Source organism: Bombus fervidus, chromosome 4 (genome assembly GCF_041682495.2).
Source record: "Bombus fervidus isolate BK054 chromosome 4, iyBomFerv1, whole genome shotgun sequence".
NCBI classification, from domain to species: domain Eukaryota; kingdom Metazoa; phylum Arthropoda; class Insecta; order Hymenoptera; family Apidae; genus Bombus; species Bombus fervidus.
In genome coordinates, this window is record NC_091520.1 from 16,656,954 (window position 1) to 16,684,020 (window position 27,067).

The following is a 27,067-nucleotide window of genomic DNA, read 5'->3' on the forward strand; positions in this document are numbered from 1 at the left end:
ATTTTAGAATAAGAACTGTTATATATATTATCCCTGTTATATATATTCAAAATATCTTGTAAATAATTTCAAGAGATTACATCAAAATATTATATCTTTATTATTCATATAAACGGTATACAATATGTTACAAGTATATATATAATATAGATATATATATAATATATATGTTCGTGTAAATTATACTTTTAAAGCTAGGTACATAGATGTTTGTGCAGTAAAATTCGAAACACTTTCCCTTAATTTTTTCTTTTATAATTCCAAATATTCGGACGTTGGCCGTAAAAGCCTCGCTATAATTATGTACCGTAACCACAATTAGAAAATGTGGAAGGTATAAATGTAAAAGCCAAAAAACATTTAGAATTACGAAACGAATCGAAAATATATTGTTGGTCATTGTTTAATATCTATGTTCATATCTCTTCAAGGCACATTTGAAATATAATCAGTATACTCATTTCCATATTACAGAGGAATTTACTAACATTAATTGTTCCTATCATTTCACTAATAGTGTCTGGAGTTAGACTTCAATGAAATTAAAAAAGTGAGAAAGAAAAACGAGAGAAAAAATCAATAGAAAAATATAAAATATTAAAAACTCCTTTAGCCAAAATCACAGACAAGTCCCTTACTTTCTCAAACAGAGCACAGAAACGCATTTTTCATGGTCTTAATTCTAGAATAATAGTTATATAAATATTATAAATATACATTCATATATATATACGTAGTCTTATCAAATTATATACATACACGTATACATACGCTTCTTGATATTGAACATTCGCTAATAATAAAATTTACATTTTTTATTTTGCATACGTAACGTTATTATGTATATTTACATGTACGCACGTACAGCATATAAACAGTGGTCTCTTTCATGTGTACATGTATATTGCGTATGTATATATATATATATATTTATACATATATATTTTGATTATATCCTTTTTTGATATTCAGATCATGAAGGATATCTTCCATAATACTGCACCTATTTCTATGTACATAAAATGTTTACAGAACATAATGAAATATAGATAAAACGTACGCCGATGATAATAACAAAAATAGTAACAAGTGACTTTGCAATTATTACGTGTTATCGTTACTACACATAGATATGATAAAATGCCCTGCTCATCGGCTTTGTGAAGGTTCACGGCTTTGTTACCGTCCCTTCTTCATAGTATTTATAACATTTCATATTAAAAAAATTAATTTGCAAGATCAAATCCTTGCTCTGCCAATATCATCATAATACACGCTCACTAACACTCTTTTATTGCATGCACCTTTCCTTTCCTTCAGCGAATATTTACCTAGTCAGGTCCTATATGACTATAATACGTCCGTTGTTGGAAGTTGCACAAATTTCCCAATGAATATCAATATGCGGGCATTTTTATTTCAAGTTAGATAAAATGGCTATCATCTGCACTGCAGGTATTTATTAACAAGTATAGAATGCTTGACGTAACATTTTAATAATTACACGCAACGCAAAGTGAAAACTAGAATCTTTCTTCAGTATGTAATAGTAACAAGATTATTCATTAACAAACTATACAAGAAACTATATTCCATAAACCACATTTGTGGGACATTCATGCAACATAAAAGAAATATTTTTACATTTTGTGTGACGAAATAATTATAGCAGTCACAGTATTAATATTCATATTAACAGCGATTAACGACATAGATATTAACAATAATAACGTAGTACATTTTTGATAAATCGGAAACGTTATTATTTTTTTTTTTTTTTTTAACAGCAATCAAAGCAATTATTTCAATAATTCAGCTAATAAGAAATTGTATTAAGAAATAAATGAATAAGATTTTGGTTTACTTAGCACAAGTTTACGTCATGAACGACTGCTAAATATGAAAAATATATATCTCTTATGTATTATTTTTGGTAAGTTTTGTTCTGTTGGCGGCAACTGCTGCAAGACATGCCAGTGCTTCTAAGTCCGGCGATGCACACCATGCTATCAATATTTGCACAATTAATTAACTTGATAATAATTAAATAATATAAGCTTATATCGTATTTATAATAACAAACATGAAAGGTAATATCCTCTAGTTTCATAATCTTAAATATTTTAATTTTAAAACCAAGAATGTTTACAAATTATAAAACTTAAGTACAAGTGAAAACTTTGCAGATTGGAACGTAAATTTATGTTTTCTAACTCATACATAAATACCTTATAATATAAATTGAAGCTTTAGTTAACTGAATTCTAGTTCCTAATAAAAAGTACAATTTCTTCTTGTAACTTTCACTTCTTTATAGATGAAAACATAGATAATCTAAATAAAAGATAAGACAATTTTTATAAGTTTTTCTTTCATAAAAATAATAACGTTCCAATCTGAAAAATTTACAAGAAATATTTCTGTTATATTTATGAACAAAACACTAAGAAGTAAAATGAAAGTAAAAAATAAACAATACAGTTTATTTAGTCTATACTTACATTTATTGGGTTCCTCGATCTCAATTTGCTTTGAATCATTTATAGCTGCCGCGTTACGTGTAATGCTTTGTTTTCGTGCTTTCCTTTTTTGACTTCCAACTAGAAGTTTCTCAGCATCTTCTGAATTTTCACGTTCTGTTTGGGACATTTTTGTATTGTTTTGACTGTTTGTTTGATCGTTGCTGTCGAAATTATTCTGATGCCTTTTATTATTCGAAGTCGATGTTAATTTTTGTACAATTTTTTTCTTTTTCGTACGTTGTTGCTTCTTCTTTTCCTGAAATTCTTCTAAACTTAAAGATGGTAACGCTTCAATTTTCTTTTCTAAATTAAAGTCCCTACATAAGAAAATGAAAATAATACATTCTCGTTGTATATTACACAATATTTTAATGAGTACCAATATAAAATGACATTAAACTTACTCAGCTCGAAACCTTTTTCTTGCAGTCCATGGTCCAAAATCAACTTGTCCTTCTGCACCTTCAGTTTCTGTCTCTTCTGGTTTTGATGCTTCTATATTTCCCTCGGCGCTTTAAATAATACTTATATTATTTCTTTTTGTTTCCACATATATAATAAAAATGCAAATGATAAACGAATTTAAATTACCTTTCAACAAGATGCTCTAATTCGCCGCGAGAGCTATTTCCACCTTCACTACTCAAGGAATCTGTTTTTTCACTGACATTTGAAGAAATAGAGTTTCTTCTTTCAGTTGCTTGACCATCAATGCTAATGAAAGCATCAATCAGAAGTAGGTTATTAATGATGAAATCATATTTTACATGCAACACAAGTTTAATGAAATATTGTAATTATTTACCTACGATTTCCAGTTTGTCTTCTTCTCTTAGGCTGCTGTCCTGATGCACCAACATTTTTCATTTGTTCTGCAAGGAACTTTTGATAACGTAAACCTTTGCATGTTCGTTCACTTCTAAAATTACTTTCTTCTGAAGGCATGTTCGTAGTTAAAAAATTATTTATTTCTGTTTTTTCATCTTCTGTATCCTAAATACAATTGTTAATGTTAGAAATTTTAAGAAACAGTACGACTATTTAATTATTTAAAGGTAGAAAATTTAATTAAAAAGGTCCCTTACATATTGATGCACATTATTATTTGATTCAGATTTTTTTCTCTTTTTTGCATCAAAAAGATCAGCTTTACATTCTCTCTTATTATCAGATGAAAAAGGTACTTCTAAATATCTTTTTTTAGGAGGTTTTGGAACTTCAGTATCATTTTCAATCACAGAACCATTAATAGTCACTTTCTCATCTGCTGCTTGTGTTTTTTGAGGTGTAAATAATGAACTGAGGCCACCAATTTGGGATTCATCAGCTAATTTTCCTGGTTGAATTGATTGTCCATCTCGCTTATCAGATTTTGAATAATCGGAAGACTTGTTCTCACATTTTACACTTTCTACTATTTGCTCATTAGAATTTGTTTCTGCCTTTTTGTTTGTAGGCCTAGTATTCAAAGTACGTAAAGGAGGTGCTGGTAATTTGTACCACTTAAAGTCAGGATTTGCATTTAAGAATGCATCTTTGTACTGAAAAATTTTAAATTGTAATCATAAAAATTGAAATTAGGAAAATTAAAAATTTGTAATTAAGATTTCTAATATATAACTTAAAAAAAAATATTTAGTTTTTAATAAAGATTTGTATAGGATTGTAAACAGTATTGAGTTTGTAAGATTTACATCTGACTATGTCAAATTACATCAACAGTATAATTACTAGCATGACATTTAACTTCCTTATTATGCAAGTAATTTACCTCCTGTGCTAGATTTGTATAAGAACGTTTTTGATCTGGATGAAGAGTGGCCCACCATTCTCCAAGAACTCTTGTAACTGCTCGATTTTCTAAATGTGGGAAACCAGATCGCACAGAACCACGGTGACGTTTACAAAAAATAAGAAAAGCATTCATTGGTCTCCTTGCATGGTGGGCTGGTTCTCTTAATTCTCGTGATTCCTAATTGTTAATAGAATTTGATAGATCTATTAATATATATCTCTTTACAAATATATATAACTGGTTAATAAAAATTATGTAAAGGAATCTGATTGAAATAAAACGTGTGTGTGTGTGTGTGTGTAATTATTTTCTATTTCTATTTAAATATGGTAAAAATATGTTTTTAATACTATGTTAAACAATTAATAAGATACGAATTAAAATATTTGTAATTAAATTAACAAAAATATTTAGGTATAAACACAAATACCATCTCTTAAATTAAGTAAATCATTATTATTTATAGAAATTAATATATATTACATATTTAGTTGTTATTTGTTACAAAAATTATATAATATGATGTATAACAATAAAAAAATTACATATATTTTTAGATCAGAACAAAATTCAGTTATATTACAGCACTTGTGAAACCTTAAAATCACATACCTTGACAGATTCTAAGGTCACATATGCTTATCTCTACATTCATAGATAATATCAATATATTAAAACTAATTGTTTATATTAAATGTACAATTTAAAGAAATACACACAAAAATATGTTGTTACTAATTTAAGAAATGGATGTATGTGAATAGATTACTCATCTATGTCTATATACCTTTTTTAACATTGAATAAGCACAAGTGTCATTTGAACATTTTTTAAATGAAATATTTATTAAAGACAATTACTAATATAATATACTAAATGGTAAATAATATGCTTTTCAGTTATTTATTCAATGAAGCATATTACGAACGAAATTATAAGAATATTTTATCATTTTATCTAAGGTAAATTAATTTTATAAAAATAATTTTCTTGATAAAAAAAACTTTATTGATTATTTGATTACGAGTGCAATTAAATGCATTACTTGTAGTATACGTTATTCCCCATACTTTTTCTAATGTTCTATTCACGTCCATACTTAACGAATTGTTATACAAGTGATGAAAAAATGTAAACGTGAATCAACACACAAATATGACGGAGATTGTGCATATACACGTATACAACGCATACATACATATAAGTGAATAAAATAAAAACAGAAATATATCCATTTTAATGGAATGTAATCTTTTCGTTATTTATCCTTATCTTTTCAATATTTTTACCTTCACGATAAGTCAACTTTATTACGAAACGAAAGTATAATAAAAATATATTAATTTGTGTTCTGTGCACAATATTATGAAATCGGTCATAAAATTTAAACATTAACAGTAAAAAGTCATGAGAAAGATTACATTTGCTGCGACGTTTGTAAAAACGATTTTTCCAAAAAAAGATTGCGTTCCATGATAACTCTAAGACAAAAAAGAAAATCACGTCTATTTATGGTACAACGAGGAGAACGATCTACAAATGCTTTGGATTGGTAGAGAATCCAATGTCAAAGGAATGAAAGATTCGCCACATTCCCGAAATATTTCGTAATAATATTGACAATATACGATTAATATTAAAATTGACGGTAGTAGTAGCAGTAGTCTCATTGAAAAAGAAATATAGATATCCGCCGTCATAACAGGCATATGTTAATTTTCGTATTCTGTCTAATTACTTCAGCTGCACAAAGTCCAGGATATTTTCAGTATGAAATGTCGCAATTCCTCACTAATTTCGATTTATGTAAAAGTCGGATCGTTAGTCAAAAATATGATGAAAAATATAACGAAGGAAGTATAGTCAAAAATTGTTAGGGCATGTCGGTTGTCATACGTCGCAGCTTTCGTTAATGCTATTGTACGTTGATTACCTCGATCGCACTACCTATCTCCGTCAAATTCGTATGAGCTTTCGATGTTTTGAAAAAAAATTTCCAACATATTTCATATGAACCAGACATCGAAGAGAATTGCACATTGCACATTTTTTCCAAGACCTCATGACACCTTTCCGATCATCTACTGACAGCTGCTTGTGCAAATGTAAATACTGCATATAACAATTTATACGTCTTTCTATGCACCGATGATCTGGCAAATATTTGAATGAAGTGAAACGTCCCTTGAAAAAATTCCCATTCACACAAAACGCTACTATATTCTTGTATAATTCGTTCTTGAGTCCCTCTAATTGTCAAATATTTATTAACATAGAACTAAGCCCAAGACGTTGTTGTTCCTTTTAGTATGACTAGTCTCGAGACATTGTATAAATCCCGTTTTTTGACTCAAAATCATCGCGAATAAATCACACGTTCGACTGTTCAGAATGATAAATCTAACCTTAGACAGTATTACGAATTCACTGTTGACACAGACGTATCGAAAAGCCATTGGCAATTCGAGAAAAATACAATGTATTTCTCCCTACTCACCTTGCGTTGTTGCTCGTTGGCAGCCATTTCTGATTTCACTTGACAATTCACTCAGCGGCGCATAATAAAGATAAAGCTTCGGCACTGAGTGTCCTCTCTTTTCCTCCGTATCTTGCTTTCTTTCTCTGGCTCTTTTCCGTGCACGAATTAACCTCTCCTTCTTACGTACTATTTCTATCTTTTTCCTCCTTCGATGCCTTCGTCCACATTTGTTTCTGGTGGCCCACGTGAAAGAAAATTCTGGCAAAAAGTCACGATATTTTATCACATTTCACGAAATTTATTAGTCGCTTTGAAAAACATTTCGGGCTATGTTTTACTCACAAGTCACACAAACAGTATTATTCCAGCGATTTGTGTTTGCAACTAAATCATTTGTCGTGCAAACGTCACGAATCTACAAACGTCACTGTTAAAACCAGTCACGCGCCTATATGTGCTCGTTCCAAAAGAATTAATCTGAGTGAATCAATAGATTCTAAATAGTATCGACTGCTAATATTATTTTAAGTCTCTAATGAATACTGAATTCTTGTTTCGCTTCGTATAAAATTACACACACTATTGAGAGAGCAATACGTTAATGTTGTACACATTTTCAGCATCGTGCTCATTGTGTTCAAAAAAATAAAAGGTTCGCGCGTATGAGCATATCAGTATTACCAATTAAACTACACAAACATTACTAAAAGAGATTTATTATCCTTGAATATTTTACTTTTTAACCCTTTAAAATGAAGAATTTACAAATTTGTATAATATTTCTCAATTAATATAAATGACAATATTAATTTTTTATTATAAAATACGCATTATCTTTGAGATTAAGGCATTGATTAATAATGAAGATATTTTTCAGTTTGTGATAAAAATGCTGAGATGATTGCCAATAAAATATAATGGAAAATCAAAATGACTGTGCAAAGCATCTACTGCACGATCATATGAATAAACAGGTCTCGTCACTTGCTAAAGAAAATCGTTCGAAAATTGAGTTCTGAAAAATAAATATGGAAGACAAAAAGGGTCTCGTTCTGTGAGACAGGCAAAGATGAGTAGACTGTCACTGTCTCTGTCTCTGTCTCTGTCTGGGACATTCGTAATATCTGTATATATGAATATATGATTATATATAATTTTTTTCGACTCAAAAGACAGATGACATCGCCGATACCTTCGATATGGAAATGTTCAGATATGTTTATAGTTGATAAGACCGTGGTATGGACACGCAGATCTGCCTTATTTATTGTTGTATGAAAAAGTTTTTCAAGACGAAATTACAGTATTTCAATGGTCACACATAAAAGCGGAGATATTTAGATAATGCCATTTAAACGAACCACCCTGTATTTACAGTTTTGTCAAAATAAGCAATTACATGAAAGTGTTTGAACAAAAAAATATAGTATTCAATAATTCTTTCATTGTGTATTTTTAATATTTTTATAGTAGTTTTAATGTACAATTTCACAGTTCACAATGAAAATGTAAATTTATAAATATACGTTACATATATTAATCCCAGAGGTGTTTTATTCAACCATTTATGCAAATATAGTATACAAGTGAAAAGTACAAAATATTCTTTGGCAGTCATGCGTTTCTTACCATAATGGGCAAAATTTATTAAAAAATTTCAATATAGTTAATAAACAAAATTAATCTTTCCCTACTACAACTATATACCATGAACAAACAACCCAAAAATGTTAGAAAGTAGCAAGGTCACAAAACGCAGATCTGCTGTAACAGTTTCAAGTACCGTCAAGGGTAAACATGAAATAAGTCATTATAAAAAAAAGCATACATTGCTTCATCAAATTATATCACTTTGTACTTGTTACAATATAGTGAATTGGAATATCAGTTTGATATATTTATTAATCTCCTTCACTTTCCTGTTATTTATATTATTTATTCTTTGTAGAATATTTTTTCTTTTCGTCGCTTTCAAACCCAGAATCCAAGTCATCGCTTAAACACTTTTTTAATGTGTAAATTTTAGAATGCTGCTGCAAATCTCTGTTTTCAATTGATAGCTTCTTTATGCAGCTTATTAATTGTTCAAAGAAATTAGGATAACTATCATATCCAGGAAACATATTTACATCTATGATCGCATATTTTTCGGTATGATTTTCAATAACAACATCCACACCAACCAAAAGCAATCCAAAAAGTTCCGTAACTCTCTTAACAATCTTCTTTAGTATTTCATGTTTCGGTTTTACGGTTACTGGAATGTCTTCCTCTGTCAGAATTGACCATTTAGACCTGGAATCGCTCTTACATATATCATGAGAACTAAAAAATATTGTGTTTAATGCAGTACAGTCTTCTTCATAAAAATTTTTGAAACTAGGTCTTTCAACTACATGAAAGTTTTCTCCAACTATATATATTTTATAAAGAATTGCATTATGGTTGACAAATTGTTGAGCCACACAAGGAGGCTGACAATCCTTCACACCTGCTTCATTAAAAATAACCATCATCTAAAAAGCATGATTATTATTAACCTTTAAATAACATTCGTATGTTTTCTAACGATTAAATTACCTTATGTGCATCGTTGGAACCCTGAGCCACAAGTGGTTTACAAAGAAATGGGAACTTAATACCTGCCATTTTTAACAGCGATATATTCTCAATAGCATTTTTACTTTTAATTTCTACAAACCTTGGAGTAAATACCCCTATAAAAAGATTGATCATATAATCATATAATTCACATATTTTATATATAGATCATTATTTATTAATTTTATTACCTTTAATAAAAAAATTATCAAATCTAACTATTAAGAATTTTTATTTACCATCGAGTTGTAGCTGTTCTTGTAAGATTTCATACGATTTATAACGATTTATTAAAATCCTAATATTATCCAAAGGGTCGATAACTATTATTTCGGGATGTTGGTAGAAGTATTCTTTCATTCTTGAGATAATTGCTTTGGCCTGGAATATAAATTAATTGTCATAACGTTGTTAATCACAATAAATATAAAAAATTTGTTCATACATATTGATCACCATATTCAGCATGTGCTAGTTTGTCTGTCATTTTGTATATAAAAACATGGAATGGTCCCTGAGGTTCAAGATCAGAGTTTATATCAATCTGAAATCAACGTATCAATTCTAAGATATTTGATAAAATATTATAGACGTATATAAATTATAAATAAAACATTTTATACATAACCTCACATTATTATATCATGTATGGCATAACTATTTAATAATAATTTCAGAAAGCTTAAAAAATTATTTACCATTTTTAATAGAAACCCTTCAGATTCACAAACACTACAAAAGTCATTCCAATTAAATTTCTGTCGTTTTTTTTCAGATATCGAGTAACCGATGACATACTTGTCGCACATTTTTTTTCGCGTTGTTTTCTTATGTTGAATATAATTTTCATCCATTAAAGCGTATACAATACATTATTTCAATAATAACCATTAGGTAAATTATACTCTATTAATGCGTTGTCTCAGAGATTCTTGTGTCAACTAATTTCATATTTCTCCTGAAATGTAAGGTTATGTTTGCATGATTTAAGAAATACTCCACGGTATTATTGTATTCCCTTTGGTTATATACATTTTACACAATCAGTTTATTTTCTTAAAGCAAAGTATTTTCTCAAATTTTATTCTCATGTACAACTTGGGTTATCGTTATATTTATTTTAGATAGTGTAATAAATGATCACAGGTTATTGCGATATAATAATGACAAGCACATTTCACATTATTTATGCTTAATTACACGACACTTATAATAATCCAATACATAACATGATTATCTAAAATTAACATTTTATTTACAATACTTTCATGATATTTTTCATCGTGTATTTAATGGTCCTTTCAAATCGTAAATATTCGGGAATGTGTCACCGTCGTCGCATCTTCAATTTCAGTATTTGTAATACACGTTCTTCATGTTCATGTTTCTATGGCGCGCTTTCTATCAAATCAGCAATTTTAAATTTCCCCCATGCTCTGTATGAGAGACTAAAAATAAATCGATTAAGTATAATTAAAAAATATAGTTCTCATAATAAAGGTTCAATTAACAATATGATAATATAACATTGAAATTTCTTTAAATAATTTAATTTCTTACTAAGATCTTAACTTTAAGATTTTAATTTATAATAATTCTAATACTAATACATATTATTATACAATAGTATAATTTTAATATTATTTCATGTATATATATATATATTACGAAATTTGTTATTTTACCTTCGAAGATTCGTTCCAAGAAGCCAACATCTCTTTCGTAACGAAAATCGCGACGTTATTATCGAAATCATCGGTGTTTTCGCCATCTGATCGAATCTTTGTCAACATTCGAACTTCTCCGAGAGAATACGAACCGGAACTTGGCATGTATAGTTCCCCTTCGGAGTGTGAAGTATCCGACGAAATTTCCATCTGAGATAATGAGACGTAATTAGACGGAGAATTTAAAAAATATATAAATTTCAATATTAATTATTTTTATCGATTTTATTCGGAAAACTTTTGCGCATGGAATTAAAAATTAATAAAATCGAGCAGATTCGTCTTAATTCTCACAATTGCGAACATGATAATATATTCTTAATACAAAAGGTAGGAGACTTTCTGCCAAATGAATTATTGCCGGACTACTCTATTAAAAACGGATTATAAAAAATTTCAAGATGAATAAATATACAGAATACGTTATAATATTTAACAGAGAAAACGAACTCCTGCCTAGATTCTATTATTTTAATTATATTCGTAAAAATACGAACTTGTATAAATATTCGCAGTTTAATTATCACATTGGACACATTAAATGCTAAAGAGATATTTCTTACCTTGTTCGATTCTATCGTAGATATCGTAGACGTACCATTAGAAAGCCTGTAAAAAGTATAATTTGAGAATTTCAACAATTTCAAGGAAATCGATTAAAGAAAATAATGGCAGTAATTAAATAATTGTAGATATAATTTCATAAATATTTTTTTAGTTAATACGACCAAACATTAAACGTATAATGATCGATTAATTAATTAAGTTACTTGAAATTGCGCGTGTTTTAAGGTATTTCCTTTACCTCTGCCGTTGATTAAGCAAACTTGAATAATTGGTATTGGCATCGAGACAGGTAGAAGAGAAGAACTTTTTGTCCACTCCGTCATACACATCGGATAAAATGTTCTTTTTCTCCAATAAGCTATCGAAATGCGAGTTATTTATACTGCTTATTTTATCAACAATCGCATTATTCGTTTCCATCTGCTTAAATTCGTTCGCTTCCTGTGAAAGTTTCGTATTATTCGATGAAGTTTTCGAAAGGTTTCTCGAGGAAGATCGAAGAGACGCGCAATCGCGCAAAGAATCAGACGATAAACCCTGCGAGATATTATTATTATCAAACTGTTCGTTTTTCCCTGGATTTTCCATCGAACACAATTCTACAGATTTCTCTTTTTTCAATTCATCAACCGTATCGTTCGAAGATACTGATCTTTCATTCCAAGTTTCAAGGTCATCGCGCTTCGCATCTTCGTCATCGTTCGTTTTCACCGAGGTTTCCTTAATATCCTTTACAACTGCCTCGTTGTTGCGTAAATTCGTTCTTTCATCGATATTTCGCGGCAGATTATCTCCTAAAGTTTCAGCAACGTGGCATTCCTTGCTCCTGGTTGGTTCGTGAATAATATTAGACGCGGTTATCGTAGAGATTTTATTTTCCTTCTCGCTTACTTCCATCCGCGAGTTCGCATCCTTCTTCGAGATACTATTCTCGTCGTTCTTTTCGGGATCCTTTTTCGTATTATCAATTCCATCGCTTATTTTAACATCCTCCGCCAATCCGATATCGCGGTCTATTTTATCTGCAGAATTTTCGTTTCTCGATATATCAACGTTACATTTTAAAGACGATCGGTCCTCGGTATTAAGAATCGACTCGTTAAGAACAGCGTCGTCGCGTTCAGATTTATCCTTCATCGAAATATCTTTTTCGATAATTTCTTCGTTCGAGTTAGTTTCAACCCGCGCATGTTCCAATTGCGAATCTCGTTTCTCAGATTCGTCGCCCGATTTCGTCGCTCCGACCATACGAATGTTGTTCGAAGCCGCGTTGTATATCGACGATTTGCCAGAAACTAGCGACTGCAGGTTTCCACGACTGGCCTCGTCGTTCTTCAAACCCTCCAACAAGCTCTTCGCCATCAGAGGCACTATCTCGTTTACCTTCAGCATGTTCTTTATTTTATCTTCTACGAAGCGCGTTTCTTCTCGAAGAGCGCGCGCCATCAAGTTTTCCTCGATCCTCTCTTCCGCTTCAACATTTTTTAAGACAGCGGGGCGAGCGATGTTCCGCAACGTCGTATCATCGAAGTTACCTCCCTGAACCTCTCCTTCCTTCAACTCCAGCGCGTTTATCCTGAGAATCGTCGCCCTCTCATCGCGAGACTCGTCTTTGATCGTCGCCGACCTCCACGTCTCTTGCGACATTTTCGTATCGTTCGCGCTCTTCGTATCCGTACTCGAAGACTGCGGCCAAATCGAAGAGGCGGTTAAGCTCGAGCTATCGTTCACGATTCGAAATAAACGCGTTCTACGAGGAAAAATGTCTCTCGGCTCGTTGGTACCGGTCGTCGTTTCGCAATTCCTGCTGTTATCTTCGCTCGAGCCGGTGGTTTCTTCGTTCGGCGTTCTCCTCCGAAGGGCCGGTCGATCCTTCGTCCTCGAGTTCGTTGGGAAAATTCGCGCCGTAAATTTGTCCGAGACTTTCGGCGCGATACACCTTCTCCTCGAACCATTCTCATTTCTCGTCGATACAGACGACTTTAAACACGTTGTAGCTTTCGTTCGCTCGATCCTATCAAGCTCCCACTCTTCGTTCACGTTCGCTTTATTTCTCGTTAGCAACCGTCGATCTTCGATCGTCGATTTCGTCCGATCTCGACGTTCTTCCACCTCCATCTCTGCACTCTGATCAAATTCGCAATTTTCCAATTCAATCGCTGTATTCCGCTTTGCAAACTTCTCCGGCCTAATCGTCGAGTTCTTCTTTACTTTTGATACCGCGCTGTGTTTAGCGCGCGAGTGAAACCGATCAGCCAGCGTTCTTTGTTTGGATAAATTTTCCGCTCCATCGGTTTCCAGCGTTGCGATCTTCGCGCTGTTTATCGCAACCAGATCAGCGGTATATTTCCCGTCGGGTTTTTCTCTCGTCGTATCTTGCGCGCGATATTCGTCGAGCTCCGGTCGCGAAAGAAACCTGTCTATCGTTTTCGTCGATCGAACGACGCTCTCGATTATCTTATCGTACGAAAGCAACACCTGGTCCAGTTCGTCCATGGAAGGTTCGTACAAATTGCAAAGATCGTCCGATTCCTCGCTATCTTCCGTGAAGATCGCGCTCGACGAAGAAACGTTGTCCTCCGCGTAGTTTCCTCGCTGTTTCTCGTCTCCGTTGCAATATTTTTGAACGATGTTTGCGAAACGTTTATCCATCGCCTCATAGCGCTCATCCTCCTCCGTTCTTCGCTTCTCGCAAACCTCCCTGTGTCTTCTTTTATTGGTCTTGTGCTTTTCTTCCACTTCCTTGCTCGATAAGGGAACCTGCTCGTCGTTCGTTTGAAGTTTCCTCGAAGAGCCTTTGAATCGTTCAGGTTGATCGTTCGAAGCTCGGCGGCTTTGCAAACGTTCGACGAACGTCAACGATGTTTTCGAATTCTCCTCGCAAATTGCATCTGCTCCTTCCGTATTTTGCGACTCCACGCGACTTTCGTGATTTTTCGCTCGCGGCGGACTCCCGTCCTCCGCTATTTCCTCTTCAGGGGATTCCTTCCTCTCCGAGATTCGCTCGTCGAATCTCACTTGCTTCTGGTTGCCCCTCGCCGATATTTTCATCGCAGAATCGTCCGTCCTTTCCTCGATAATTTCACTCTCGGGTTCGTCGTTCGAAATGTCCTCGATCGTTTCTCCAAAATTCTCCTTCAACGCGACCTCGTCGTCGCGATCCGTCGACTCTAGGTTTCCCTCGCTCTCGAGATCCTTCGCCGTCGTTTCGCGCGCATCTCCCAATTTTTCGTCCCATTTATCGTCCAATTTTTCGTCCAGTTTATCGTTCAATTTTTCGTCCTTCGCCAAACTATCGCAGGACCTCTCTGCCGCAACTCTATCCGATTTTCTAGGAACGCGCGCCGCGTCCGATCCATCGCCACTTTCCACACGGTCTTTCCAACTTGCTCTCTTCGATTTCCCCTTCGTCCTACTTTCACCGTCCTCCGCTATTCTTACGACTTTCTCCCTCTTCCTCGGAGAGCCGTCCTTGCCGCGAAAGTCACGACGAACCACGTAAGTTGCGACGTTGCGACTTTCTTGCACGAACGACGGATCCGGTGAGATGCGAATGCTTGCCAAGCTTTGGGTGACCAGGTCACCTTTGATATTCACCGAAGGACCCATCCGCACAGAGAACGCGTTCGCTCTCTTGTCGTCTCTCCGCGTGTCCTCTGGCGGAGGACGTGTAATACGATCTTCGTCTCCGCGCTCGTCGTCCTCGGGCGCGGGACACGAAGAGGAAAGTCTTTGAACGTAGCGCTTCCTTCGTCGCGAGAATTCCTCGTAACGATCGTCGGAAATTTGAAATTTGGGCGCCGTTAGGTCGATCGCCCTCTTGGCTTTGATCGCGTCGCGTTGCTCGCGACCAGGTCGATGATCGCTGGATCCCGCGTCGATCCAGCCGTTCGCTTCTTGAAACTTGTAGGCCACTCGCTCACGGATGTACAAGAGTTGATCGTTCTCGTCGTCGAACGCCGATTCGTCTGGTTCTCTGAAAGAAACGCCAGGCTGTGTATCGATATGGTTGAGAATCCGACGAAGGCCGAGAAGGAGCGGGAATTTTTTGAACCCTTCAACCTACAGCATCGTACGAGAAATCACAAGCAACACGTGCGAGAGACGCGGTACGTGGATGTTATTGATTTATTATTTACTCGAAGACAGTAAATCTTCCTTGTTCGATGATCAATTGGTAGCAATTATTTATGGAACATCTTGGAAAATAAAATTAGTTGTATCTTATGTATTAATAAGCATTTATGTATCAAAAGACATGTGCGGTTTGAACAAGTTGGGACGCTTAGACAAATGGCTCGACGCGTGACCGACTATGTTGTTGCTTGTGGCAGCTGCTATTGAAACTTAAACCGACGCGATGAAACTTTGCAAGCTTCGAGGTGAGTTGGCGTTGCATTGGAATGTTTTGTACGTTGCGAGTGTAACATCGACCACATCTCAGTCCGCATCGGGGACCAGGCCGCGCTTCGGAACCGATGGGCTCATGATGGAAATAAAGATGTGGCGGCACTCGGCGACGATGTATGTCGCCGAAGCGAGGTGCCTGATGAATGAATCCTCGATATCCCAACGGTCCTTTCGCCGAATCTTCGAGAACGCTTAATAAACGCGTGGATAGTGGGGATATCGAGGGATGATAAAGAAAAAGAATCGGATTCCGCCGAAAGTCAAGTAGTTGTAAGAGCTTCGGTCTTGAAAAGTCGCGTCTGGAGTTCGGAAGTGAATTGTAGTTAGTGTAAACCCAGTGCTAAGAAATAAATTCTCTCTTTTTATTTCTTTATTTTTATCTTTTATTTTTCGTCTTCGATTTCTCTTTTTTTTTATTTTACGCGACACGAGCGTCGTCGACGCGCGTTTTTCTTCCAGACGCTCTTCGTTGGCTACGTAGTTCGTTACGAAGTCACGGTTTACTACATGAAATTGGAAATTAAATACATAGCGCGTATCTATTGATCGAGAAGAAAAACGAGCGTAGATTTCGTAGGAAAAAGCACATATCGATCGGGACACTTACACGTCTGTGCATTTTTGAAGGCGACCGCACCTAGCGGACATACTTATCTCCTTCATTTGGATCTGCGCGTCCTTCACCAATTTTTCTACGTTTTCGAGAATGGCCGTCGTTTCCGGACTGAGCACCGGTGAATCCGAAAGAATTGCGCTGGATCTCTTGCTATCGAGCTGCAAATCAGACAACGAATAAACCATCTAACATCCGAGTGTTTTATTAGGTTGTCCGAGAAGTGTCTTTCTCTTCCAGACACGTCTTTTACAACGATACATCTTTATACAAAGGTGAAACCTAACCTATCGAACGTTGTGATCTTTATTTTGGTAGGACAAAATGGATCATACGTAAGAAATCATCATCGATAATAAAATGGATCATCGATAATATAATATAAAATGGAAAATGTTGTGCATCCATTATTTCTTTATAAAGCGAAAGAAACCTTCCGGACGATCTAATACTTTCTACGCGTGACTGTTGTAACATAGAATTAAGTCGCGACGAAACGACTGTTTTCTTATTTTCTGATTTTATTACTGCAACTTACTGCGATTACTAAATTGCAATTTAAAGAACAACTGTTAGGTTGTCCGAAACGCGTCTTTCTTTTACAGACACGTCTTTTACAACGATGCATCTTTATACAAACGTGAAACCTAACCTATCGAACGTTGTGATCTTTATTTTGCTAGAACAAAATGGATCATAGGTAAGAAATCATCATCGATAATAAAATGGATCATCGATAATATAATATAAAATGGAAAATGTTGTGCATCCATTATTTCTTTATAAAGCGAAAGAAACCTTCCGGACGATCTAATACTATCTACGCGTGACTGTTGTAACATAGAATTAAGTCACGACGAAACGACTGTTTTCCTATTTTCTGATTTTATTACTGCAACTTACTGCGATTACTAAATTGCAATTTAAAGAACAACTGTTAGGTTGTCCGAAAAGCGTCTTTCTTTTATAGACACGTCTTTTACAACGATGCATCTTTATACAAAGGTGAAACCTAACCTATCGAACGTTGTGATCTTTATTTTGGTAGGACAAAATGGATCATACGTAAGAAATCATCATCGATAATAAAATGGATCATCGATAATATAATATAAAATGGAAAATGTTGTGCATCCATTATTTCTTTATAAAGCGAAAGAAACCTTCCGGACGATCTAATACTGTCTACGCGTGACTGTTGTAACATAGAATTAAGTCGCGACGAAACGACTGTTTTCCTATTTTCTGATTTTATTACTGCAACTTACTGCGATTACTAAATTGCAATTTAAAGAACAACTGTTAGGTTGCCAAAAAGCGTCTTTCTTTTATAGACACGTCTTTTACAACGATGCATCTTTATACAAAGGTGAAACCTAACCTATCGAACGTTGTGATCTTTATTTTGGTAGGACAAAATGGATCATACGTAAGAAATCATCATCGATAATAAAATGGATCATCGATAATATAATATAAAATGGAAAATGTTGTGCATCCATTATTTCTTTATAAAGCGAAAGAAACCTTCCGGACGATCTAATACTGTCTACGCGTGACTGTTGTAACATAGAATTAAGTCGCGACGAAACGACTGTTTTCCTATTTTCTGATTTTATTACTGCAACTTACTGCGATTACTAAATTGCAATTTAAAGAACAACTGTTAGGTTGCCAAAAAGCGTCTTTCTTTTATAGACACGTCTTTTACAACGATGCATCTTTATACAAAGGTGAAACCTAACCTATCGAACGTTGTGATCTTTATTTTGGTAGGACAAAATGGATCATACGTAAGAAATCATCATCGATAATAAAATGGATCATCGATAATATAATATAAAATGGAAAATGTTGTGCATCCATTATTTCTTTATAAAGCGAAAGAAACCTTCCGGACGATCTAATACTTTCTACGCGTGACTGTTGTAACATAGAATTAAGTCGCGACGAAACGACTGTTTTCCTATTTTCTGATTTTATTACTGCAACTTACTGCGATTACTAAATTGCAATTTAAAGAACAACTGTTAGGTTGTCCGAAAAGCGTCTTTCTTTTATAGACACGTCTTTTACAACGATGCATCTTTATACAAAGGTGAAACCTAACCTATCGAACGTTGTGATCTTTATTTTGGTAGGACAAAATGGATCATACGTAAGAAATCATCATCGATAATAAAATGGATCATCGATAATATAATATAAAATGGAAAATGTTGTGCATCCATTATTTCTTTATAAAGCGAAAGGAACCTTCCGGACGATCTAATACTGTCTACGCGTGACTGTTGTAACATAGAATTAAGTCGCGACGAAACGACTGTTTTCCTATTTTCTGATTTTATTACTGCAACTTACTGCGATTACTAAATTGCAATTTAAAGAACAACTGTTAGGTTGCCAAAAAGTGTCTTTCTTTTATAGACACGTCTTTTACAACGATGCATCTTTATACAAAGGTGAAACCTAACCTATCGAACGTTGTGATCTTTATTTTGGTAGGACAAAATGGATCATACGTAAGAAATCATCATCGATAATAAAATGGATCATCGATAATATAATATAAAATGGAAAATGTTGTGCATCCATTATTTCTTTATAAAGCGAAAGAAACCTTCCGGACGATCTAATACTTTCTACGCGTGACTGTTGTAACATAGAATTAAGTCGCGACGAAACGACTGTTTTCTTATTTTCTGATTTTATTACTGCAACTTACTGCGATTACTAAATTGCAATTTAAAGAACAACTGTTAGGTTGTCCGAAACGCGTCTTTCTTTTACAGACACGTCTTTTACAACGATGCATCTTTATACAAACGTGAAACCTAACCTATCGAACGTTGTGATCTTTATTTTGCTAGAACAAAATGGATCATAGGTAAGAAATCATCATCGATAATAAAATGGATCATCGATAATATAATATAAAATGGAAAATGTTGTGCATCCATTATTTCTTTATAAAGCGAAAGAAACCTTCCGGACGATCTAATACTATCTACGCGTGACTGTTGTAACATAGAATTAAGTCACGACGAAACGACTGTTTTCCTATTTTCTGATTTTATTACTGCAACTTACTGCGATTACTAAATTGCAATTTAAAGAACAACTGTTAGGTTGTCCGAAAAGCGTCTTTCTTTTATAGACACGTCTTTTACAACGATGCATCTTTATACAAAGGTGAAACCTAACCTATCGAACGTTGTGATCTTTATTTTGGTAGGACAAAATGGATCATACGTAAGAAATCATCATCGATAATAAAATGGATCATCGATAATATAATATAAAATGGAAAATGTTGTGCATCCATTATTTCTTTATAAAGCGAAAGAAACCTTCCGGACGATCTAATACTGTCTACGCGTGACTGTTGTAACATAGAATTAAGTCGCGACGAAACGACTGTTTTCCTATTTTCTGATTTTATTACTGCAACTTACTGCGATTACTAAATTGCAATTTAAAGAACAACTGTTAGGTTGCCAAAAAGCGTCTTTCTTTTATAGACACGTCTTTTACAACGATGCATCTTTATACAAAGGTGAAACCTAACCTATCGAACGTTGTGATCTTTATTTTGGTAGGACAAAATGGATCATACGTAAGAAATCATCATCGATAATAAAATGGATCATCGATAATATAATATAAAATGGAAAATGTTGTGCATCCATTATTTCTTTATAAAGCGAAAGAAACCTTCCGGACGATCTAATACTGTCTACGCGTGACTGTTGTAACATAGAATTAAGTCGCGACGAAACGACTGTTTTCCTATTTTCTGATTTTATTACTGCAACTTACTGCGATTACTAAATTGCAATTTAAAGAACAACTGTTAGGTTGCCAAAAAGCGTCTTTCTTTTATAGACACGTCTTTTACAACGATGCATCTTTATACAAAGGTGAAACCTAACCTATCGAACGTTGTGATCTTTATTTTGGTAGGACAAAATGGATCATACGTAAGAAATCATCATCGATAATAAAATGGATCATCGATAATATAATATAAAATGGAAAATGTTGTGCATCCATTATTTCTTTATAAAGCGAAAGAAACCTTCCGGACGATCTAATACTTTCTACGCGTGACTGTTGTAACATAGAATTAAGTCGCGACGAAACGACTGTTTTCCTATTTTCTGATTTTATTACTGCAACTTACTGCGATTACTAAATTGCAATTTAAAGAACAACTGTTAGGTTGTCCGAAAAGCGTCTTTCTTTTATAGACACGTCTTTTACAACGATGCATCTTTATACAAAGGTGAAACCTAACCTATCGAACGTTGTGATCTTTATTTTGGTAGGACAAAATGGATCATACGTAAGAAATCATCATCGATAATAAAATGGATCATCGATAATATAATATAAAATGGAAAATGTTGTGCATCCATTATTTCTTTATAAAGCGAAAGAAACCTTCCGGACGATCTAATACTGTCTACGCGTGACTGTTGTAACATAGAATTAAGTCGCGACGAAACGACTGTTTTCCTATTTTCTGATTTTATTACTGCAACTTACTGCGATTACTAAATTGCAATTTAAAGAACAACTGTTAGGTTGCCAAAAAGCGTCTTTCTTTTATAGACACGTCTTTTACAACGATGCATCTTTATACAAAGGTGAAACCTAACCTATCGAACGTTGTGATCTTTATTTTGGTAGGACAAAATGGATCATACGTAAGAAATCATCATCGATAATAAAATGGATCATCGATAATATAATATAAAATGGAAAATGTTGTGCATCCATTATTTCTTTATAAAGCGAAAGAAACCTTCCGGACGATCTAATACTGTCTACGCGTGACTGTTGTAACATAGAATTAAGTCGCGACGAAACGACTGTTTTCCTATTTTCTGATTTTATTACTGCAACTTACTGCGATTACTAAATTGCAATTTAAAGAACAACTGTTAGGTTGCCAAAAAGCGTCTTTCTTTTATAGACACGTCTTTTACAACGATGCATCTTTATACAAAGGTGAAACCTAACCTATCGAACGTTGTGATCTTTATTTTGGTAGGACAAAATGGATCATACGTAAGAAATCATCATCGATAATAAAATGGATCATCGATAATATAATATAAAATGGAAAATGTTGTGCATCCATTATTTCTTTATAAAGCGAAAGAAACCTTCCGGACGATCTAATACTTTCTACGCGTGACTGTTGTAACATAGAATTAAGTCGCGACGAAACGACTGTTTTCCTATTTTCTGATTTTATTACTGCAACTTACTGCGATTACTAAATTGCAATTTAAAGAACAACTGTTAGGTTGTCCGAAAAGCGTCTTTCTTTTATAGACACGTCTTTTACAACGATGCATCTTTATACAAAGGTGAAACCTAACCTATCGAACGTTGTGATCTTTATTTTGGTAGGACAAAATGGATCATACGTAAGAAATCATCATCGATAATAAAATGGATCATCGATAATATAATATAAAATGGAAAATGTTGTGCATCCATTATTTCTTTATAAAGCGAAAGAAACCTTCCGGACGATCTAATACTGTCTACGCGTGACTGTTGTAACATAGAATTAAGTCGCGACGAAACGACTGTTTTCCTATTTTCTGATTTTATTACTGCAACTTACTGCGATTACTAAATTGCAATTTAAAGAACAACTGTTAGGTTGCCAAAAAGCGTCTTTCTTTTATAGACACGTTTTTTACAACGATGCATCTTTATACAAAGGTGAAACCTAACCTATCGAACGTTGTGATCTTTATTTTGGTAGGACAAAATGGATCATACGTAAGAAATCATCATCGATAATAAAATGGATCATCGATAATATAATATAAAATGGAAAATGTTGTGCATCCATTATTTCTTTATAAAGCGAAAGAAACCTTCCGGACGATCTAATACTGTCTACGCGTGACTGTTGTAACATAGAATTAAGTCGCGACGAAACGACTGTTTTCCTATTTTCTGATTTTATTACTGCAACTTACTGCGATTACTAAATTGCAATTTAAAGAACAACTGTTAGGTTGCCAAAAAGCGTCTTTCTTTTATAGACACGTCTTTTACAACGATGCATCTTTATACAAAGGTGAAACCTAACCTATCGAACGTTGTGATCTTTATTTTGGTAGGACAAAATGGATCATACGTAAGAAATCATCATCGATAATAAAATGGATCATCGATAATATAATATAAAATGGAAAATGTTGTGCATCCATTATTTCTTTATAAAGCGAAAGAAACCTTCCGGACGATCTAATACTTTCTACGCGTGACTGTTGTAACATAGAATTAAGTCGCGACGAAACGACTGTTTTCCTATTTTCTGATTTTATTACTGCAACTTACTGCGATTACTAAATTGCAATTTAAAGAACAACTGTTAGGTTGTCCGAAAAGCGTCTTTCTTTTATAGACACGTCTTTTACAACGATGCATCTTTATACAAAGGTGAAACCTAACCTATCGAACGTTGTGATCTTTATTTTGGTAGGACAAAATGGATCATACGTAAGAAATCATCATCGATAATAAAATGGATCATCGATAATATAATATAAAATGGAAAATGTTGTGCATCCATTATTTCTTTATAAAGCGAAAGGAACCTTCCGGACGATCTAATACTGTCTACGCGTGACTGTTGTAACATAGAATTAAGTCGCGACGAAACGACTGTTTTCCTATTTTCTGATTTTATTACTGCAACTTACTGCGATTACTAAATTGCAATTTAAAGAACAACTGTTAGGTTGCCAAAAAGCGTCTTTCTTTTATAGACACGTCTTTTACAACGATGCATCTTTATACAAAGGTGAAACCTAACCTATCGAACGTTGTGATCTTTATTTTGGTAGGACAAAATGGATCATACGTAAGAAATCATCATCGATAATAAAATGGATCATCGATAATATAATATAAAATGGAAAATGTTGTGCATCCATTATTTCTTTATAAAGCGAAAGAAACCTTCCGGACGATCTAATACTTTCTACGCGTGACTGTTGTAACATAGAATTAAGTCGCGACGAAACGACTGTTTTCTTATTTTCTGATTTTATTACTGCAACTTACTGCGATTACTAAATTGCAATTTAAAGAACAACTGTTAGGTTGTCCGAAACGCGTCTTTCTTTTACAGACACGTCTTTTACAACGATGCATCTTTATACAAACGTGAAACCTAACCTATCGAACGTTGTGATCTTTATTTTGCTAGAACAAAATGGATCATAGGTAAGAAATCATCATCGATAATAAAATGGATCATCGATAATATAATATAAAATGGAAAATGTTGTGCATCCATTATTTCTTTATAAAGCGAAAGAAACCTTCCGGACGATCTAATACTATCTACGCGTGACTGTTGTAACATAGAATTAAGTCACGACGAAACGACTGTTTTCCTATTTTCTGATTTTATTACTGCAACTTACTGCGATTACTAAATTGCAATTTAAAGAACAACTGTTAGGTTGTCCGAAAAGCGTCTTTCTTTTATAGACACGTCTTTTACAACGATGCATCTTTATACAAAGGTGAAACCTAACCTATCGAACGTTGTGATCTTTATTTTGGTAGGACAAAATGGATCATACGTAAGAAATCATCATCGATAATAAAATGGATCATCGATAATATAATATAAAATGGAAAATGTTGTGCATCCATTATTTCTTTATAAAGCGAAAGAAACCTTCCGGACGATCTAATACTGTCTACGCGTGACTGTTGTAACATAGAATTAAGTCGCGACGAAACGACTGTTTTCCTATTTTCTGATTTTATTACTGCAACTTACTGCGATTACTAAATTGCAATTTAAAGAACAACTGTTAGGTTGCCAAAAAGCGTCTTTCTTTTATAGACACGTCTTTTACAACGATGCATCTTTATACAAAGGTGAAACCTAACCTATCGAACGTTGTGATCTTTATTTTGGTAGGACAAAATGGATCATACGTAAGAAATCATCATCGATAATAAAATGGATCATCGATAATATAATATAAAATGGAAAATGTTGTGCATCCATTATTTCTTTATAAAGCGAAAGAAACCTTCCGGACGATCTAATACTGTCTACGCGTGACTGTTGTAACATAGAATTAAGTCGCGACGAAACGACTGTTTTCCTATTTTCTGATTTTATTACTGCAACTTACTGCGATTACTAAATTGCAATTTAAAGAACAACTGTTAGGTTGCCAAAAAGCGTCTTTCTTTTATAGACACGTCTTTTACAACGATGCATCTTTATACAAAGGTGAAACCTAACCTATCGAACGTTGTGATCTTTATTTTGGTAGGACAAAATGGATCATACGTAAGAAATCATCATCGATAATAAAATGGATCATCGATAATATAATATAAAATGGAAAATGTTGTGCATCCATTATTTCTTTATAAAGCGAAAGAAACCTTCCGGACGATCTAATACTTTCTACGCGTGACTGTTGTAACATAGAATTAAGTCGCGACGAAACGACTGTTTTCCTATTTTCTGATTTTATTACTGCAACTTACTGCGATTACTAAATTGCAATTTAAAGAACAACTGTTAGGTTGTCCGAAAAGCGTCTTTCTTTTATAGACACGTCTTTTACAACGATGCATCTTTATACAAAGGTGAAACCTAACCTATCGAACGTTGTGATCTTTATTTTGGTAGGACAAAATGGATCATACGTAAGAAATCATCATCGATAATAAAATGGATCATCGATAATATAATATAAAATGGAAAATGTTGTGCATCCATTATTTCTTTATAAAGCGAAAGGAACCTTCCGGACGATCTAATACTGTCTACGCGTGACTGTTGTAACATAGAATTAAGTCGCGACGAAACGACTGTTTTCCTATTTTCTGATTTTATTACTGCAACTTACTGCGATTACTAAATTGCAATTTAAAGAACAACTGTTAGGTTGCCAAAAAGCGTCTTTCTTTTATAGACACGTCTTTTACAACGATGCATCTTTATACAAAGGTGAAACCTAACCTATCGAACGTTGTGATCTTTATTTTGGTAGGACAAAATGGATCATACGTAAGAAATCATCATCGATAATAAAATGGATCATCGATAATATAATATAAAATGGAAAATGTTGTGCATCCATTATTTCTTTATAAAGCGAAAGAAACCTTCCGGACGATCTAATACTTTCTACGCGTGACTGTTGTAACATAGAATTAAGTCGCGACGAAACGACTGTTTTCCTATTTTCTGATTTTATTACTGCAACTTACTGCGATTACTAAATTGCAATTTAAAGAACAACTGTTAGGTTGTCCGAAAAGCGTCTTTCTTTTATAGACACGTCTTTTACAACGATGCATCTTTATACAAAGGTGAAACCTAACCTATCGAACGTTGTGATCTTTATTTTGGTAGGACAAAATGGATCATACGTAAGAAATCATCATCGATAATAAAATGGATCATCGATAATATAATATAAAATGGAAAATGTTGTGCATCCATTATTTCTTTATAAAGCGAAAGAAACCTTCCGGACGATCTAATACTGTCTACGCGTGACTGTTGTAACATAGAATTAAGTCGCGACGAAACGACTGTTTTCCTATTTTCTGATTTTATTACTGCAACTTACTGCGATTACTAAATTGCAATTTAAAGAACAACTGTTAGGTTGTCCGAAACGCGTCTTTCTTTTACAGACACGTCTTTTACAACGATGCATCTTTATACAAACGTGAAACCTAACCTATCGAACGTTGTGATCTTTATTTTGGTAGGACAAAATGGATCATACGTAAGAAATCATCATCGATAATAAAATGGATCATCGATAATATAATATAAAATGGAAAATGTTGTGCATCCATTATTTCTTTATAAAGCGAAAGAAACCTTCCGGACGATCTAATACTGTCTACGCGTGACTGTTGTAACATAGAATTAAGTCGCGACGAAACGACTGTTTTCCTATTTTCTGATTTTATTACTGCAACTTACTGCGATTACTAAATTGCAATTTAAAGAACAACTGTTAGGTTGCCAAAAAGCGTCTTTCTTTTATAGACACGTCTTTTACAACGATGCATCTTTATACAAAGGTGAAACCTAACCTATCGAACGTTGTGATCTTTATTTTGGTAGGACAAAATGGATCATACGTAAGAAATCATCATCGATAATAAAATGGATCATCGATAATATAATATAAAATGGAAAATGTTGTGCATCCATTATTTCTTTATAAAGCGAAAGAAACCTTCCGGACGATCTAATACTTTCTACGCGTGACTGTTGTAACATAGAATTAAGTCGCGACGAAACGACTGTTTTCCTAT

The 27,067-nt window shown here is 33.8% G+C and overlaps 3 protein-coding genes across 7 annotated transcripts in view; all 3 read right to left on the reverse strand.

The window, feature by feature from the left end:
- Positions 1 to 76: 76 nt before the first annotated feature.
- Positions 77 to 7,295, reverse strand: Bbx (bobby sox). Of its 2 annotated transcripts, XM_072002784.1 has the most exons (9): positions 7,139 to 7,295; positions 6,815 to 7,054; positions 4,294 to 4,494; positions 3,608 to 4,063; positions 3,328 to 3,515; positions 3,114 to 3,236; positions 2,927 to 3,034; positions 2,502 to 2,839; positions 77 to 2,006 (listed from the first exon to the last, which is right to left on the reverse strand). In XM_072002784.1, the coding sequence occupies exons 2-9, from the start codon at positions 6,839 to 6,841 to the stop codon at positions 1,918 to 1,920; spliced, it is 1,530 nt and encodes a 509-aa protein (XP_071858885.1). In that variant the 5' UTR covers positions 6,842 to 7,054; positions 7,139 to 7,295; the 3' UTR covers positions 77 to 1,917. The 2 variants fall into 2 exon arrangements, with proteins under 2 accessions (XP_071858885.1, XP_071858884.1); XM_072002783.1 differs by having other exon boundaries at positions 6,815 to 7,290.
- Positions 7,296 to 8,330: 1,035 nt separating this feature from the next.
- Positions 8,331 to 10,793, reverse strand: LOC139986985 (inositol-tetrakisphosphate 1-kinase). Of its 2 annotated transcripts, none has more exons than XM_072002787.1 (5): positions 10,657 to 10,793; positions 9,843 to 9,941; positions 9,637 to 9,778; positions 9,377 to 9,513; positions 8,331 to 9,312 (listed from the first exon to the last, which is right to left on the reverse strand). In XM_072002787.1, the coding sequence occupies exons 2-5, from the start codon at positions 9,882 to 9,884 to the stop codon at positions 8,728 to 8,730; spliced, it is 906 nt and encodes a 301-aa protein (XP_071858888.1). In that variant the 5' UTR covers positions 9,885 to 9,941; positions 10,657 to 10,793; the 3' UTR covers positions 8,331 to 8,727. The 2 variants fall into 2 exon arrangements, with proteins under 2 accessions (XP_071858888.1, XP_071858887.1); XM_072002786.1 differs by lacking the exon at positions 10,657 to 10,793 and adding an exon at positions 10,096 to 10,648.
- The window catches only part of LOC139986983 (uncharacterized), a 71,810-nt gene continuing 55,454 nt past the window's right edge, over positions 10,712 to 27,067 (reverse strand). For 2 of the 3 annotated variants that reach the window (XM_072002780.1, XM_072002781.1), the window contains 5 exons: positions 16,709 to 16,875; positions 11,930 to 15,667; positions 11,688 to 11,733; positions 11,083 to 11,274; positions 10,712 to 10,845 (listed from right to left, as the gene is read on the reverse strand). In XM_072002780.1, coding sequence (XP_071858881.1) covers positions 10,816 to 10,845; positions 11,083 to 11,274; positions 11,688 to 11,733; positions 11,930 to 15,667; positions 16,709 to 16,875 — 4,173 coding nt within the window. In that variant the 3' untranslated portion in view covers positions 10,712 to 10,815. The remainder of the gene's footprint in view (positions 10,846 to 11,082; positions 11,275 to 11,687; positions 11,734 to 11,929; positions 15,668 to 16,708; positions 16,876 to 27,067) is intronic. The other variant, XM_072002782.1, reaches the window with a different exon arrangement.

Excerpts from the sequence above, each read along its gene's own strand:
- LOC139986985 (XM_072002786.1), bottom strand. The coding sequence starts at position 10,251 with ATGGATGAAAATTATATTCAACATAAGAAAACAACGCGAAAAAAAATG. Across the intron at positions 9,779-9,842 it reads CTGAATATGGTGATCAATAT|GCCAAAGCAATTATCTCAAG; the intron begins GTATGAACAAAT and ends TTTATATTCCAG. Across the intron at positions 9,313-9,376 it reads GTTCCAACGATGCACATAAG|ATGATGGTTATTTTTAATGA; the intron begins GTAATTTAATCG and ends CATGCTTTTTAG.
- Bbx (XM_072002784.1), bottom strand. The coding sequence starts at position 6,841 with ATGGCTGCCAACGAGCAACAACGCAAG. Across the intron at positions 3,516-3,607 it reads ATAATAATGTGCATCAATAT|GATACAGAAGATGAAAAAAC; the intron begins GTAAGGGACCTT and ends AATTGTATTTAG. Across the intron at positions 3,035-3,113 it reads TTAGAGCATCTTGTTGAAAG|CGCCGAGGGAAATATAGAAG; the intron begins GTAATTTAAATT and ends TATTATTTAAAG.